This window comes from Heterocephalus glaber, unplaced genomic scaffold (genome assembly GCF_053883595.1).
Source record: "Heterocephalus glaber isolate CG9 unplaced genomic scaffold, H.glaber_assembly_v1.0 deba00001465, whole genome shotgun sequence".
In the NCBI taxonomy this organism is placed as follows: domain Eukaryota; kingdom Metazoa; phylum Chordata; class Mammalia; order Rodentia; family Bathyergidae; genus Heterocephalus; species Heterocephalus glaber.
Window position 1 is genome coordinate 4,512,902 of NW_028258312.1, and position 18,101 is coordinate 4,531,002.

At 38.5% G+C, this 18,101-nt stretch overlaps 1 protein-coding gene across 1 annotated transcript; it reads right to left on the minus strand.

Moving 5' to 3' along the window:
• Positions 1–12,697: 12,697 nt before the first annotated feature.
• On the minus strand, positions 12,698–16,862 carry Tslp (thymic stromal lymphopoietin). Its single transcript, XM_087180769.1, has 4 exons — positions 16,542–16,862; positions 15,688–15,729; positions 15,051–15,182; positions 12,698–12,935 (listed from the first exon to the last, which is right to left on the minus strand). The coding sequence occupies exons 1-4, from the start codon at positions 16,860–16,862 to the stop codon at positions 12,828–12,830; spliced, it is 603 nt and encodes a 200-aa protein (XP_087036895.1). The 3' UTR covers positions 12,698–12,827.
• Positions 16,863–18,101: the final 1,239 nt, after the last annotated feature.

An 18,101-nucleotide genomic window follows, 5' to 3' on the forward strand; every position in this document is an offset into this window, starting at 1 on the left:
TGATTATAAAACATGAGACTATCGAGAATATTTGAACACTGGATATTTGATATATTAACAAATTATGGTTACTTTTAAAGAACGTGGTAGTATTAGAATTACGTTTTTAAAGATTATATTCTGAAGATACATATGTACAGATATACGTATGGAGATTTACTTTAACATAATTGGAAATGGGAGTCAGAGTTTAGATGAAACAAGGTTGATAATTGTTGAAGCCAGGGAATGGGTATGTGAGAGTTCATAATATTATATTTATGCTTTGTTATAAAATCAGAAATTTCCATAATAAAGATATTTTTGATTTTTAAAAACAATTTGCTTACACTAAAACCTATTAGAATGTTAATAGGTTATTTTTACCTCTGAGTTATGGAGGTATATACAAATAATTTTAATTACTACATATACATTTTAAAAGGTTTTTAAAAATTTATAAGGCAGGTATTGCTTTTATAATCAGAAATGAATACTCTTCAATATATCGGTAGTTGGTAGTTGGATTGAAAAAATCCTAACCATTGGCACCCAATATTTTAATAATCTCAAAATAAGGTTGTGAGGTATTTATAGCTGCTTTATAAATGAGGAAGCTTGTTTATTGAGGTTAAGTGATTTGTCTACAGTTTCCAAAATTATTAAGAGTCAAAATCCAGACCAGCACAAGGTTTAGAAAAGGCAAACGGAAAGAAGTCACTGAAGAGCATGAGAGATGAGAGGATGTGGAGAACATTTTGAAATAAGATGGAATTGTATAACCCTAAGAGTGCTGTAACCCTAAAGTGTGCTGTGACTTTAAGAGTGCTGTAACCTAATTATGATATAATCGTAAGAGTGATGTGTAACCATAAGATATGAAAGTAGAACCTTAAGCAGTATGGAGCTGATAAGGGTGTGTCCTGAACTGGACAGGGTGTGCCCCGAAATGGACAGTGTGATAAGTCTGAACCAATACCACAAACACCCAGTTAGAATAGTATAAAAGGAGCTGAAGACCCCAAGCAAGTCGACGATCCGTCCCACCGACCAGTCGACCAGTCACTCTGCTGATCTGACTACCAACCGAGACATCTGCACACCTGATCCCGCTGGAAGGAGCATCGCCGCCAACCAGACGAGACCAGAGGACGAGGAAAGCGGAGAAACGGACAGCCTAGCGCCGACTCGACGCCTTTCCCTTCGTCTACGGATCGGACCCTTGGACCCTACGGGAGGAAACGTCGCGCTCCCATAAGGACTTGCGCAGTACAGGTACAGGGACGTGGTGATTGGCAGACTTAATATTGTGTGGTAATTGTATTGAAGTGAATTATGATAATGTAAGATAAGTGTGTGAACTGCCATCCGAGTCCGAGTCCTCTTTACCCACGGTACCTGCTCGCGACACAGACCCACGCAGGTCTGTTATGCATTAACTGAGGGGACTCCCAAGGGGGGCACTGGAATCACTCAACTTTACACAGATGGAGACAGGTTGGCTATCACATGCAAACCTAGATGGGCTCCTTCTCTAACCACGTACTTACTAACTCTATACTAGCCATAGAACCAGTGCTGAAAAGTACCCATGTTGGTGTCTTTAAGGAAGTTTGACATGGAAATGAGTTGCAGATGCCTTTCTAAAAACTCAGGAAAAAACTTTTACCACGTGAAACAACAACAAATGAAACATTTCCAATAGCACCTGTGCTAACACTTTCCCTGAAAGAGGACCTGGCTCTGTGCAAAGAGTATGTTTAGGGTTTGCTTTCACTATAGGCATCCATTCAACATTATCCAGTTCTATTGTTAAGATGGATTAATTTCTTTATTTTAAAGATGTTCTACTTTCTTTTACTGTCATACTAGAGACTCATAGCCAAGTACTCCACATTAAGCTGGGATAATTAAGTACTCCCATTAAGCTGGGATAATAGGAGATGTAGGCTATACTGCATTATAATTTTATAGAATACAGATTACAATATTGTAGAAATTATCTCCAATGTTCTATTCTCCTCAGGACTTTCCTGATTTGAGTGCTAGAAATCCAGATTCCTGAATGATCTCCAACAAGTTAGTTTCCCAGGGGACTTTGCCTTTCATGTAGTAGCTTTTTTTTTTCCCTGAACAAACTATCTGGTGTGAGACTAGAATCATATAGGCCCAGGGATAGCATTTCATTTTCTTTTTTTAAAATACTGTATTATTGTGTTAGCTTTGTGTTGCTGTGATAAAATAGCTGACGTATATCAACTTTAAGTAGGAAACCTTTATTATGGATCATAGTTTCAGAGGTTTCAGATCACAGTCACTTGGCTCCATTTCCTCTGGCCTGTGGTGAGGCAGAGCATCCCGGTGGGAAGCACGTGGTGAAACAAAATGGCTCATCTCATGGGCAAGACACAGAGAGGAAGGAGCTGGGGACAAGATAAATCCTTCAGAGGCACTCCCTAAATGACCTATTCTTTCCATCTGGGCCCACCTTTTGATAGCCCATTCAGTTAAGCAGTCATCATAAGATTAAGCCTCCGGTGAGGTTAGTACCCTCAGGACCCAGGCAACTCCCTAAGTTTCACCTCTGACCACTGCTGCAAGGAGAATCAAGTCCTCAATATATGAGTCTTGGGGGACATTTCATATTAAACAACAGGAACTACAATGACGGCAATAGAGAAATTTCTTCTCCGTTATCCTACCTTCTTGTCACTAAAGGAAAGAAAAAAGCAAAGAAGTTTTGAGAACATTAATCTGGGAATTATCATAGAGTTTCTTACTTTACATTAGATCTTTCTAATAGAATTCTCTAGAGTGTAGGTGTTGGTATGTTTTGTTTTCAGTACACATCAGACGTGTTTTAGGTTCACAATGAATATAAAATGAAGGCATTAGATGTGTTCTGTGATAAGCACTGAAGTCTGCGTTTGTCATGAGCGTTCTTCTTTCTACATCTATGTATGTATTTGGATGGAGCACTAGAACATAGAGAACATGAGCGTGCCATCATTTGGGTGATTAATCTTCCAAATAAGCCCCCCCAATTCATGCTCAGGAAGCATGGGTGGCTTCTTAGGGTGCTTTACAAGTACTGGTAGATGGTGTGGGTTTGACAAGAAAATGCTGTTGGCAACTTCTGGCCAGAAGTGTTCTTAATTATAAAAGGAAAGGAATAAACATGTCCTTATTTTATTTACCACTCAGAATTCTCTCAGTGATACTCTGGCTATTCCAGAATATTTTAAAGAGAATTTATGAAGATACACACAATGTAAAATAAAAGCAAAAAGTGAAGTCAAGGATTAGAGTAGAGAAAGACAAAAAAATCAAGATGTTAGAGGGATATATGGTAACAGGATTGAGAGTAAATAGGTATACAGAGTCCCTCCTTACAGAGAACAGAGAAAACATCAGTTGAACATTAAATTTGGAAACAGGTTTTCATTCATGTGATTTATTTTTATGAAAGTTGGCTCTCTTCCTAAGGATACTTGGATATAGAGTTAAATCTATGTGCTTAATCTTGTCTGGAAATTGATTTCCTCGCCTTAAATAGAGTGTCACAGGAAAAGGAAGGGAGATAATCACCAAACAAAGTCTGAACAACGTAAGTGGTTTACGCAGTGCCTGGGTACTTCAGAACACTCATCTGTAGGAAAGGCTAATTTGAAAGAATAATATATATTCTTTCAAATACATTAAAAAATTCTGCATCATCAATTCCAGTCTATCAATTTTCATTTCTTCTTTCATTTCAAGATATGTGATTATACGTAAAAACTACTTTTGCTCAATCAAGTGTAAATTTTGTAAAGTTACAAAATTATCAGTTTTGTTTTACTTTACTACATAAAGTATACTTTTCTTGTTTTTTATTAAAAGTTGTTTCTGAGTTATAAAATATGAGTAATATTATACTGCAATCACTTAAATATCTCCTTATGTTGTTATAGAGTATATTATTGATGATTCCAGTTGTTTGGGGGGAATTACTATGTGGAGATAGAAAACAGAAGCAAACTTAGAGGAGTCCCAGAAACTTTAATCATATCCGGTAATAAAGACAGTGTGTGTAAGGTACAAATAGCCTTCATTATGTTTGCATTTGTTGACACAAATTAAGTGAAGCTTTAATAGGAAGAAAGACAACTGTGTCATGTAGTGATTCTTACTAATCATCTTATCAATAAGAACATATAGAGAATAGACTATGTTGAGTAAAAATCCTCATATTAGGACTTGGACTTCCCAGAAACCAGAGGATTTGGCAGAGGATTGGTCTTGCTTTCAGGCAACATGCTACCTCAGAACAAAGTAAGTAAATTACCAATGGGCAGCATAGCAAAATGTACCTGCATGGTGTGTCACAGCAACATATCAATGCAGGTGAGGTGCACCCCAAAAGTGTTGATATGGTGGTGATTCTTCACGAGGGGAGTCAGGGTGGGCCCTAGGGATTTGCTATGCCTCATTCCAAGCCATGCAGAGATCCTCAGAAACACAGTTGTGGTTATAAAGATGGGCATCTGAATCAAATAATAAAAGTCATGCAATGTACTGGAAAGAATGCAGTATGTGTCCTTTATATATCATTTGACCCAGGACATCACTATACTTGTCTCTATGCCTGGGGTTCCCCTGACACTGGCACTTGTTGCTTAGCTTTCTGAAGAAGAAAACAGGAACCCTTACAACAGGATTTTTTCATTATGACTTTAAAAATCTGAGTGGAATAGCTCTGTAATATAGTGAGAAGACCAGTATGTTTGATTGTCCTGTGTGGCTTGTCAGAGTAGCTGGCTTCTGAGGGGTGGGTGGAACTAGAATCAGTGTTCTTTAGTATCGAAGGCACTGAGCTCTAATCATTTCCAGACTTCCCTTTCCATTTTGATGAGCTTCTCTTTACAGCTGTATTTCTGTTTTGAGGCAGACCTCAGAGTATTACCTAAGTACAGAGTTTCTAATAACTTAATAAATATCTGTTCTATATTTCATTTCACACATTCCAATTTTAATATTGAGAATTTGGATTTGGATCTTCTTTACATATTCTATGTCCCTAACTTTTGAACTGACCACATTTTCATGCTCCCACATGGTAATTCCAATTTCTGTTACTTCTGAATGAGTCTTACATTTTCTTCCCATCATGGGTTGAATTTTCCTACTTCCTTCATGTCTCATAATCTTACATAACAAACAAAACACCATGAATTTTTTCTTGTTGAATCATAGATAATTTTTATTTTTACAAATAAATATTCTTCAGGTTTGTTGTAGAATGCAGCTAAATTACTTGAAAACTGACACTTTCAAGTCTTCTCTATTAAGATTTGTTGGGTGAGGAGGAGGCTCCCCACTGCCATTTCACCACTCCTGGGGCAGAGGAGGTGAGCCACGTGGGTGCCAGCAGCAACCCCCACCCCATGCAAATGAGAAGGCATGTAAACAAGCCTCAAAAACAGACTTTCAGATCATCTAGAGCAACCACAAAGGGAAACGAGATGGAACAATCTGATACTCAACCACCTGCACTCCCTGAACTGGCAACAAAAGAGGATCTGGAAAAAATGAAATCAGAAATAATTTCTCAGATAACAGCAAAGATTGTGCCCATAGTGCAAGATATGATTAATAAATCTGGAGAGGTCACAGATAAAAAAAAAATTGAGGATCTGGGGAACATGATGGAATCCCAACATAGGAAACAAATGGAATCCATAAAACAGATGCAAACAGATTTTCAGGAGATTAAAAACTTCATTGAAAGTCTACGCAGCAGAATGAACCAATGTGAGGACAGAATTTCAGATATAGAAGATAAGATTGCAATAAGTGACCAGGAAAAGAAAAATTGCTTCAAAATTGTAAGGGACTGTGAGAAATCAATCCAGCAGCTGCTGGACAATGCAAAGAAGAATAACGTAAGACTGATTGGAGTCAATGAAGAAACAGGGGAGAGTGCAGATGACATGAAAAAACTGTTCACAGAAGTAATGGCAGAAAACTTCCCAAGCAAGGGGAAAGAACTTGACATACAGATAAGTGAGGTATATAGGACTTCAACTAGTCATGATCAAAAAAATCTACATAGGGCCGGGCATTTAGCTCAGTGGTTTCACCACCTGCTGAGCAAGCACAAGGACCCAAGTTTGATCCCCGGTACCAAAAAAAAAAAAAAAAAAAACTACACATAGGCATATAATAGGATTCCAGAAACTCAACAGAAGAACAAAATTCTACAAGCAGTGGGAGAAAAGAAACAAATCACATACAAAGGAAAGCCCATCAGAATCACAGCAGACTTCTCAATGCAAACCCTCAAGGCAAGAAGAGCTTGGAGTGATGTATTTCAAGCCCTAAAGGAAAACAGCCTCCAACCCAGATTGATGTACCCTGCAAAACTATCTTTCAAAATTGATGGAGAAATAAGATACTTCCGTGATAAAGAGCACCTTAGGAACTTCATGAATACGAAACTAACACTCCAAAAAATTTTAGACAATATCCTAGGAACAGACAATGAGGATGACAACCCCAGGAAGCCCAGCAGAATGAATCCATTGGACATGACAAATTAAATGCAAAGGGGGAGAATCCAACACAAAGAAAAAGTCATGACAAGGCTTTTAAAACTTTTGACTTCATCTCCCTAATGAGTGTATAATTCAATCTTGTTATTGTACTGATTAGTATTTTTCTGATTCTAGTGTTGCACACCTTTCCTTGTGCCATACTGGCTATTTATCATCTTCTTGTGTCTACTTCTTAATTGGGTTGTCTATTAATGAGCTGTAAGTGTTCTTTATATATTCTGGTCATAGGTTATATCCATTGTAAATATGGTCTGTTTAAGGACTACTTTTCATTTTAATGATGTCATTTAAAGTTCTAAATTTTGATGGAGTCTCATTTATCATTTTTTTTCTTTTATACATCATGTTTTATATATCCTAGGAAGTTCTTGCCTACCCTTATTTCCTAAACATTTTCCCTTATAATTTCTTCTTAAAGTTTTATACTTTTAGGCTTTCATATTTAGGTTCATAGATCCTTTTAAGTTATTTTTATGTATGGAAATGAAGGGTTGAGGTTAATTTTTTATATATGGATTCCAGATGTTCTAGTGCTATTTGCTGAAAACACTATCTTTTCCTTGGCTCTTGAATTGAGTTTATATTCTATAAAATGTTAATGTTAAATAATCTTTCAAAACTCAGTGGGCCATATATGTGTGGTTCTATTTCTAGATTCTCTGTTTTATTCCAATGATCTATATGTCTTTCCTTATACCAACACTGCCTTGATTACTGTAGCTTTAGAAGAAGTCTTAAAATTAGGTACTAAACGTCTTCCAACACTGTTGTTTTCTTTTTCTTTTTACTTTTCTAGGTCCTTTGTACTCCTACATAACTTTTAAATTTCAATATCCAATTCTTCATTTATAGCAAGTATACACAGACCTGAATTTTTATACATACGTTGTGTTTTCTTTTTTTTTTCTTTTCTTTTTTTTTTTTTTTGTGGTACCAGAGATCGAACTCGGGTCCTTGCGCTTGCACAGCAGGCGGCGAAACCACTGAGCTAAATCCCCGGCCCCAACCTTGTGTTTTCTAATCCTGCTAAATTCAAATACAAGTTCTAGGGGCTCCTAGAGATTTCTTAGTATTTTCTCTGTAGATGATCATTTCATCTACATATAAAGATTTTGCTTCTACCTTGCCAATCCTAATCCTAATTGGATCATTTTATTGCCAGATTATTTTGGTTTGGGCCTATGTTTCAAAGTTTAATGGACAGATGGAGAGTAAACATATCTGCTCTTGTTCCCCACTTTAAGGAGAAAGCATTGTATCTCCTCCATTCATATAAGGCGTTTTTGATGGAAGTATGGAGTACATGTCTTTGATCTGTTGAGAAGTTTCTGTTCTACTTCTAGTCTCCTGATAGCTTTTACCATGAACAGCTGTAGAATTTAGTCCAATACTTTTTCTCCAATAAGTGACAGGATCATGTGGCTTTTTACGGTCCTCTGTTGAAATGATAGCTTTTGGGGGCGGATCTTCCAATGCTGAACCAACACTGCCATCCCTATAACAAAACCACATTCTACAAACTGCCAGATCTGACTTCTAATAGTTGGGTTTGTTAAACAAATTTCTATCTATGTTCATACTTTTCTCCTCTGTTATCTTCATCCAGTTTTCGTATTAGCACAATGTTGATTTCCTAAAATGAGGGGAGAAGTGTTCCTTTTTTTCTGCTTTAAGTGTTTGATATAATTTATCAGTTAAAATGTATATGAGCCTGTTGCTGTCATATAGGTAGGTTTTTAAGCTACTTTAATAGGTGCTATTCAAATTTTATATTTCCTCCAGAGTTAGTTTCATTAATTTGTCTTCCAAGGTACTTCTTAGAAGTTGTCAAATTTATTTCAAAAAAGATTGTTGTAATATGCTTTTTATATCCATTTAAATTCTGTAAAATCTGTGGTAATGTCTCCTAGATCTTGATATTGTAATTTTAAAAATGTATACTTGATACTGTGTATAGGAAGCAAAGGTCTAAAGGAGCAGGGGAAGTGGGAGGGGTAGGGGAAAGGAAAGAAGGGAAAAGAAAATATATGAGAAAAGGACAAAAATGGAAACAAAGTCTCTGCAAATAGGGAAGAGTGAAAGGGGTGAAGGGAGGGCAGAGGAAGGGGAAAAAAATAAGAACCAAGATATTCATGTAATGGTACAAGATCTCAATGATGTATGTAACTGTATTTTATACCTAAAATGTACCAATAAACTTAATTGGGGGAATAAAAAGATTTGTTGGATGAGATCACTGTGGCAGTTAGTCTTGGGATAATTATCCCCTATTACTGAGGTAAGACTATTATGGGTCTTCTATTAAATGCCTAATGAGTTGTGAGATTTTTTTTTTCAGTCCGACTGGTGAGAACAGGCAACCTTTCTTAAGTGGGGCACTATTCCCTTTAATTATTCAGAAGGTTCTTCCTTCTTTCCTAGGTACATTTTTCATAGGCATATGCTGATAAATACTCTGCTAAGTAAACATTCCAGTGATGCCCTCTACAGATTTCTTTTGTTATGTACCTATGTCCTCCTATACTCTGTTCTATGAACTCTACCACTTTGCTACAGTTGATAACTGTCAAACTGGACACATGTGAGGTTACATTTTTCTACCTTCTTTCCATTCCAGACAGAAAATTAAAAAGTAAGAAAAGACTTGCCAGGCTTTGTAACAATCCTATCTCTCATCTTTATAATGAAACAAACATTCAAATAGTTAAATTTAAAATATTTTTCTTAGCATTTTCAAGAGATTTTATATTTTTTTGTACTTCAATTCCTGTAATAACCCTATAATATCAGGAGCATCATCTTTATTTTATAGGTATACAACCTGATACCGAAGAAAGATAATTGGCTATTATTACTCTCATGTGTAAACTATTATCTTTGTGTTTAAACATAAATAAATGATATAAAAATCAGTCCTTCATATTTGGTATTGTGAGATATGGTATGTCAAAAATCATAGCTGAATACAAGAGATATACAAAACAAAGAAAGAAATATTGAATGGGGCCATATTATAATGGTAAAGTGTACAATTCTCAATAAATTATCTCAGTGATTATTTTCAAGGAATTATAGATACTCCTTATTTAACAACTGAGTTCTGTTCCTGCAACTAGGTTGTTGAGTGAGTTGGTCACTAAGTGAGGAATTATATATAGTATGTACGTTACAATATTCGGAATAAAGAAATGGTCAAATGAAACTCCCAACTTCATGACTTTGCTTTTATTTGTATAACTTTTACATCCAGTACTGTAGTGTATATCAGAACATAAAACTACAGCACTATACAGTGCAATCAGCAAAAATTACAGTATTGTATTGATAGGGAAAAAGTTTTAGACAGCTTAATAGATTAAATATTAAAGTAATTGTAGAAGCAAAATAGGTAATGTATCCCTTTAAGACTTGCTTTTCCCCATTGTCCTTGTTGTTTAAAGTGATGGTTATATGACTCTTTGATCTATAGCTTTACTATAGATGACATCTTAACTCTGAAAAACAAAGTTTCAATGCTTGGGCAAATTTGTAACCAAAACCACCTGTGTTTAACCATTAACTGGGGAACTGGAACTTTTACTTACTCAACAAAGGCCACTAGGGACCAGAAAATGACCAAAGAATGTATAAAAAGGGAAGCAAAACAAAACATGGGTGGGTGGGGACCACACTGACCAGACCAATTTCTGATGGTCCTGCTTGCCTGCAAGTAAACTTTGATTACTTTGCCCGAATTCTGTGTCTCTGTGTATTTCTTTCCACAATTTCTGGAACAGTATAAACATGGCGTACTGTACAAAAAGACACTGAGGTTCTATCAACAAGATGCACAGAACTGTACAAAGAACAGATGGGTTGTAAGTTCGAGTAGCAGGTCATAAGTCCAAACAGAGCACCTCAGTGTTAAGTCCAGAGTTGTTAAACAGGCAAGTCATTAAATGTGGAATTCCTGTAAATAAAAATAGTATCAGCAATTAGAAATCAAAATTCAAGGTTACAAATTAAACAATTATGACAGTAAGAGACTCTCAGTTCCCAGCCTCTAAGTGGGCAAAAACAATAAGGATATAGATTATGTAAATAGCATAGTTAATAAGGCAGTCCCAATAAGTGTGCATCCAACTTTAGCTATTCCAGAATTTGCAGCTTTCTTTTCATTGACATGGAACATTCATAAAACTGGACATGTACTCATCTACAAAAACCCTCAGTACATTTGTAAAAATAGAAATCTGTAATTGATATTTCTTATATTTGTGAAAGTTCTTACTAAATTGACATGATGCATCTTCTTGAACATTGCTTTGATAGTACAAATAATTTAAATTATTATTCTGATATAAAAATATTCTGATACATAAAAATATATGAATTACTTAAAATTTTAAAGATATAGCAAGGCATAAAGAAACTATATTTAAGAGGATGGTTTTGATCTCCTTTCTCCACAATCCTTCATGCTTCTCTGCTCTTTGGGGAATCAGGCCCAAAGATTTGAGAAAAATTATGATGATATTTTTTCACAGTTCATTAAAAGCTGTAGTCATTGAATCCCTATTAAGGTAGAGTTAAAAAATATAAAGTGTTGGGCTTGGGATTTAGCTCAGTAGTGCTGTGCCTGCCTCACAAGTGCAAGGTCCTGAGTTCGATCCCTGGTACTGGAAAAAAAAATATATATATACCTTTTGTACAAAAAATTAAAGAATATTGCCCTATTCTTATCCCCAAAATGATGGTATGTAAAGCCATGAGCCAAGACTTCAGAGGAAGATTTTTGGAAAGTGAGCATGTCTTGATTTTTCTTGAAACAAAGAAAACAGCCTGTCTTGCCACCCTGTGAGTTTGTCTACATAAGGGCTGTATGTTACTTACTTTTGTATCCTGAATATTCAGCTAAAGCCCTGGCCCATAATTTTTTTTTTTGGTACTGAGGTTTGAACTCGGGTCCTTGCACTTGCACAGCAGGCGGCGAAACCACTGAGCTAAATCCCCAGCCCTGGCCCATAATTTTTACTCATTAAATACTTGTTGAATACATAAAATAAGCTTCCTCTTACAAGTTGGCAGATAAGGAGGACTTAGGGACATTAAAATTTTCCCTCTTCTATTGTAGCTTATCGCCAATACTCAGGGCAATGGTCAGGAGAACATTTCTACTCACAAAAAGTCATCATATTGTTCTGCTTTGACCTGAGCTCTATGGCTAGAATTGTCTCTCACACCAGTGTTCAGAAATTTCGTAGTCAGAGAGTGTGTGTTGGCTCTTGCCTGTAGCAGCTTTTAAGCATGATTTAACATCCCTTGTTCATCTTTGCCTGTTTTGTTTCTTCCAAGTGTGAGGAAAGCTCAACAAGGGAAAGGGGAAGGACTAGCAATGAATTTTTTTTTTTTTTAAAAAGATGCATTCTAATCACCAGTCTCTAAGTATTTTTAGCTACCTATCTCAAAATACTGTATTTTCTCCATGGGCAAGACCAATAGGCATAATGCATGGGCGGGCGTGTGGTCAATGGGTTCTTGGCATGAGTGAAGGTAAATACTGAAGAGAAGTGACATTCCTGAGAGGACAATATGGAAAAACTGTCAACTACTGAGTAAATTCAAAAGACCATTCAAAAGAAAGTAGTTTGAGATTTATTTTATTAAGAAATATATAGTGCCAATTACAAAGAAGTATGTACATTTTCAAAAAAGTGCTCATAAAATAAATTAAAAATACTTTATATAAAAAATTTAAAATATATATAAACACAGAGTGTATCCGTAACAAAGTTACTTCTTCAGGATTGACTTGCACATATCAATCTTGACTATTAGGTAATGTTTAACACTTGGTTTAGAATACTTTCACAAAATTTGCTTGAAATTTCTTTCAAATTGCTGGACTATATTTGCAATTTTTTGTGCACTCTCTTTTGCTTTTATTTTCTTCTTTTGTAATTTTTTTGGTATGAGGACAGGAGAAGAAGCATTACAAGTAGAAGAAATGCCTGCCTGTGACAGACTATCAAAAGACTATCAAGTTATTCTTTCATTAAGGAAGGATTTAACTTATTTTTTGTAAATTGTTATTGCTTAATATAAGTTTATTTTTAATACAAGGAAGTACTAGTCCTGTAAAGTCCTGTAAACCCCCCATGGGTTTAATGCTCAAGTCCTAAAAAGTGATAGTCTTGAATGCCACATCTACATTTTATCTACTTAATAAATATGATTTTAGTGCTATAAAATATGATGCTAATGAAGATAGTTTTATTTTCCCAAATGTCGACTGAAAAAACGCCACCATCCTGTGATTTGTGAAGTTTGCTTCAAGCAGTTATAGTTGACTTTTTGCTGCACTTTCAGGGTATTATTTATCTGTTGAATAGGAGAATTAATAGTTAAAAAATTAATTTCCACTCTCTTTAACAATTGCTGAGTGGCAAGTTTTGTCATTTCTTTTCTTTCTTTTTTTTTTTTTGGTGCCGGGGATTAGAGCTCAGGTCCTTGTGCTTGTGAAGCAGGCAGCGGAACCACTGAGCTAAATCCCCAGCCCCTTGTCATTTCTATGTAAATTTGTCTCTTAATTGAAGTGCTTGTGTTCCTTATGCTGGTAAGTGAATTCTCTAGAGGAATGCCCTCCTGCATCTCTCCTTTCACATACTCTGCCTCAAGGTCAAGCACCACCTCCTCCACAAAGTCTCTGATAATTGCTTAGATCACTCTTTTTGAAACCCTGCTAGTACTTCAGATTATGTGTCATTTCACTTGCCTTTCACTTACTGTGCTTATTATTGCATCATGGGCTTTTCCCTTAGCGCTGATTACTGTATCTTATACACAAGGAACACTGGATATTTATTACATGATTAAGTGAATGAATAAATTTATGATTTTATGATCTCCCTGACAAGGTAAATTCCCAAAGAGCAAACCCTATTTTACCTGTATTTAATAGATTTAATTCAGTTAACCTAGGCTATTATTTGAAACCACAGTGTTCCTGCTCCTTATCCTCACGCCCCATTCCATGTGCCACAGACACCAGAAGGCTTTTTCTTAGGAGAATTTGGCGTATTCCTTCACCTGGATTACCCTTGTGCAGTGATAGACTGAGCCTCCTACAGTAGTTAGACTGTTAGAGTTCCTTGGGTTAATAATCAGTACCCTTATGGTTTAAAGTCTGCTAAATCATAATTCTTACTGGTTTCAGACTTCCCTTTTGGGGCAAGGGCAGAGGAAGGATGAAATAAATTTCTCTAGACTCTCCCTTTTCCACCTGCTGTCCAAGAACTTGACAAACCTACCCTCTGTCTTATATGGATGAATTTTACTGGGTCCATCTGTAGATCTATCAGGGTCTCCTTGAAAAAAAGGCAGAGAACCAAACAGTTTTCTCATATGTTGCCCAGTATTGTTTTTCCATTCATGTGCAACCCGGGTAGTTTCAGTCCCTAAATTGATTAACCTTATGGTTTTAATCATGAAGTCCTAAAAAGTGACAGCCTCAAATGCCTAGTTACTCAGATTGCAAACTGGTAAGGTCCGCTGGATTAATAAGCAGCAATCATACTTATCTGTACTTGTTTATCTTTGTTTCTCTTACACTTGTCATCATGAAGATAAAATTTCTACCTTACTTGCCAACTGGGAAACTTATATACAGTACCTGTTTACATAACAGGCACTATTTTAAGTGCTTTTACATGTGTTGACTCATTCAATTCTCTTAAATATCTTACATCGGACTTACTCACATATTTATTTCACTAGGGCATACAGAGGCTAAGTAATTTATCCAAAGTCTTCAGAGAAGTATAGACTGGGGATTCAAAGGCAAGATGACTGCCTCTAGTTCCTACTCTTAACTCTCCACTGTACTGTCTCCATCTTTAAAGTGACACATTCATTTAATGTATGTGACTGCACATGCAAAAATTTATTATATCCAGAGACCACAATTCCATCCATTCTAACAATTAAACATAGGGTTGAGATTGCATGTAAAATGCAACATTCTAAGAAAGAAGCACACCATTATGAAGTGATTAAACCCTAGCAGTGCTGCTAAACTTTAGAATGGACGGGAATCTGTTAAGGAGCAGTATATCTAGAATTTTTCTTATTTTTTTTTTTTTAACTTCACAGGTCTGGATTGGGTGTCTGGGAACAGGCATCCTGAACAGTCATCTTAATGTGGGCTCGAAGCCAGAATATTCTGGGTAAGAGGCCCACTGATTGCACTTTGAAACGCTGATGTAGGCTTTTAGAATCATAATTCGGCCAAAACTAAATCAGAAGCTGAGAAATAGGTTGGGTTGGGTCAAGGTGTCAACGTGACATTAACAACTTGCAGCTTTTATCTGACTCTTTTGCTCTTCAAAAGATTAAACCTGAATAAAAATCTCAGAACAACTTCTGCATTAAAGCCCCAGTTTAATTCAAGGTTAGTCTCAAAGTATTAAAAACCAGTGCCCTATGCGCTAGGCTTACCTGGACTCTGAAGTAGCCTGGGCAATAGCGAGAGAAGGTAGCCTTAGTTCTCAAGGCAAAGAGTTCCTCGGAGAGTGACGGGCAGATGGTGGAGTTGAAGGTGTGGCGCTCGATTTTGGTGAGGCAATCATCCTGCTCACAGGGACGACGTTGAGGAGCACAGGAGAAAAGGCCAGAAGAGGGGCGGGGTGAGAGTAAGAATTGAGTGAAAGCGGCCACCGGGAAGGCGAGGGAGGAGCGGGAGACTTGACGAAGACGTCCAGCGCGAGCGGAGCGGGCCCTGCCCAGGGGAGGGAAACGGCGCCACCCAGGAGGGAGGGGCGTCGGTAGGGGGCCGAGGCGCCGGGTGCAAGCCCCACCCCCCCCGCCCCGCCGCCGCGCCCAAGTGGCCAACCCAGAACCCGCGCCTGGGAGGTGGGCCTCTGACGCTGTCCTCCGTCCCAGTTCCGGACCGGAGGGGTGGCGTGAGGTGGGGGAAGAGGGACGGCCTCTGCCGGAATCCCGCCCGGTCCGACACAGACCTCCTCTCTCTCAGTCGGGACAGAAGTGGTACAGAAGTCCCAAGCTGGGCTCAGGGATCTCCTGGGGTTCAACACACCCTCCCGCCAAAGCCAGCACCGCTGGGCACTTTACTCACCGACTCGTAACACGCGACGTGGTTGAACTTGGTACTTTTGGTCTAGAAAAGAGAAAACAAAATAGGACAAGAAGGATAAAGATTTTAAATCCACGGGAAAAATAATTCCTTAGCCCTTGGCTTCCAGGCTTTTAAAATGCTCTGAAAGCAGTTTCCACCTAGGAGCTTGTCTCCTGTGTCACTGACAAGTGGTTCTGACTGGGGTTTGAAATGAGACATCAAGGGGCCCTGGTCTCAAAGACCGCTCTCTCCACACAGACCCAAGCAGACACCAGACACACCTGCACACAGCACAACCACTTGGCAATCGTACCATTCTCTGGATGTCCAAGTCTGCCCTGGAGATACTCACTCTTAACAGGCACTCACACGCTATCCAGACATTCAGATTATCAGGGAAATTATTACTCCTGTATATTGAAAAACTCAAAGTGCATCATCTCTTATAATAGCATCCACAAACATCCTGAAGCACCGTCATCATGCCTTAGCTCTCCTCACTTCTTAGGGCTAACCTCACTAGAATTTCTTCTCTTTGACTGTTTTTCTTCCTCAAGTTCTCATCTACTCTTTTTACTGCAAAATTAGAGCAACATTTCATCTGAGGGTATGTATTCTTTACGTAACACGCCACCTATCAATACCTATACTTCATCAGCTTCTGCATAAGATGTTAATTTCTGGATAGCCATTTTACATGCCAATATATTTGGCAGTCACTTGCAAAATTTCTTGATGAATAATTGTTTTCCAAATTATTTTTCTTTCCTTGAAAATTAAACTATAGTTTGTGTATATGTATGGCTTCTCTTTTGATGAGGGTGTACTTGTTTTAAAAATGTTTCCTCACTTACCTTATTCATATAGTCATTCAGGCTATGAAAAATAATGTTGTCATAGTCCTTTTGAACCTTCTTGAAGTCACAGTTACTGAAGTTGTAAGTTAGCACCAACCTTACCAATTGGAAGAGGAAGATCTTCTTGAAAATACCTGATAGAACAAATAGTAAGGCATCAGGAAAGTACTTGGAAACCCAATTCCACCCCAGTTCTACAATGAACTCTCCCCAAGACTGAATGACCCTAGAGTGGAAGGGCCTGCCTTGGGGGCCACTGCACAGGCACCAGTCCTGGCTTCTCACCCCCCAGTCCACATGAAGCCCATATTCACCCATGCTGTTGCCTGAAGCTGGATTCTCCCTGATGCTCGAGAGCTTTCTGGCTCCACATATATAACACCTAAACGCCTACGGGCTCTTTTCTGCTAGTCCAATGATTTCCTTTGATGTCATGCTCTTCCTTTATAGAATTCTGAATTGATGATGTGAAAGAAAAAAAAATAAAAAATAGCCAAATCTATGGAATTTCAACACTAGTAAAATTATCAAGAATTTCCCTCACCTTTCTCTTTTTCTTCGCCCCAACCCTACATGTGTTCCTGAATGTGCTTTAAGAACAGATACCCAAACTTTCTCCTAGGGGGAGTTTCTATGATTGATGTTTCTGTTTGCGGGGCAGGGGGGACCTCCTGAAACCAGCAAACACTCTAAGGACTTAAAAACAAAGTCCATGACTCCTGAGCACTTTTGAGCATTTCTTTTAGCCAGTTTTCTCTTCCTTGGTTAATAAGAAACCCAAAGGCTTTGGAGGATGAGCGCAGCCTCAGGGTTGGACCAGACCCTTAGGGCTAGGGACAAAGAGTGATACAAATGGGAATAGATCTAATGGGTCTCTTACTCAAAAGCACATCAATTTCAGGAAAAGTGGGTACTCGGCGACTGGGGGGCTCCTTAAGGGCTGAGGTCACATTTCTAATAAATAATCAAGAATTTTTGTAACAACAAAATGCAGCGACCAGCACCTTCTCTAGGCAGGCTGAGAGCTAGGACACCCAGGCGGTGAGGTCCCCGCAGCGGGGAGCTCGAAAGATGCTGTCCAGCGCGCAGCGCTCCTGGAGGCGCGCACGCTTTCCTACTCCCTGAGTCTCAGGAGCTTAGCCTTTCGTCGAGAAGCCTGGACAGCTTTGGTCACCCGGCCCTGAATCCGGGCACCCGTTTTAGGGACAAGAGAAGCGGCGAGATGATGGGACTCGTATTTGTACTCGCAAAGCCTTGTTAATCCAGAGAGTGTAAGCGCAGCCAAGTGACTGGGAAGAGCGCCCGAAAGGACGTCTAGCAGCCTTCTAAGCGGAGCAGCGCCAGCTCAACGGTTGCAAAGGACAGGCCAATTCTGAGCCAGCTGTTAGCGTGAGCCCCACTTGGCCCCACCTGGTCACAGCTTAGCCTGCTCCCCCGCGGCAGGCCCTCCTGACACCCAGCGCCCCCCCCGCCCCCCCCCGCACACATAGTCTGGCGTGTCAGAGCCTGCTTTGTCCTGTCCGTGGGAACTTCCTGGACGTCATTGTCTGAGACGCC

Coding starts and splice junctions, on each gene's coding strand:
- Tslp (XM_087180769.1), bottom strand. CDS start 16,862: ATGGGTGAATATGGGCTTCATGTGGACTGGGGGGTGAGAAGCCAGGAC. Junction 15,183..15,687: donor ACGTCGCGTGTTACGAGTCG/GTGAGTAAAGTG, acceptor CCCTGTGAGCAG/GATGATTGCCTCACCAAAAT. Junction 12,936..15,050: donor CAGGCTACTTCAGAGTCCAG/GTAAGCCTAGCG, acceptor CCTATTCAACAG/ATAAATAATACCCTGAAAGT.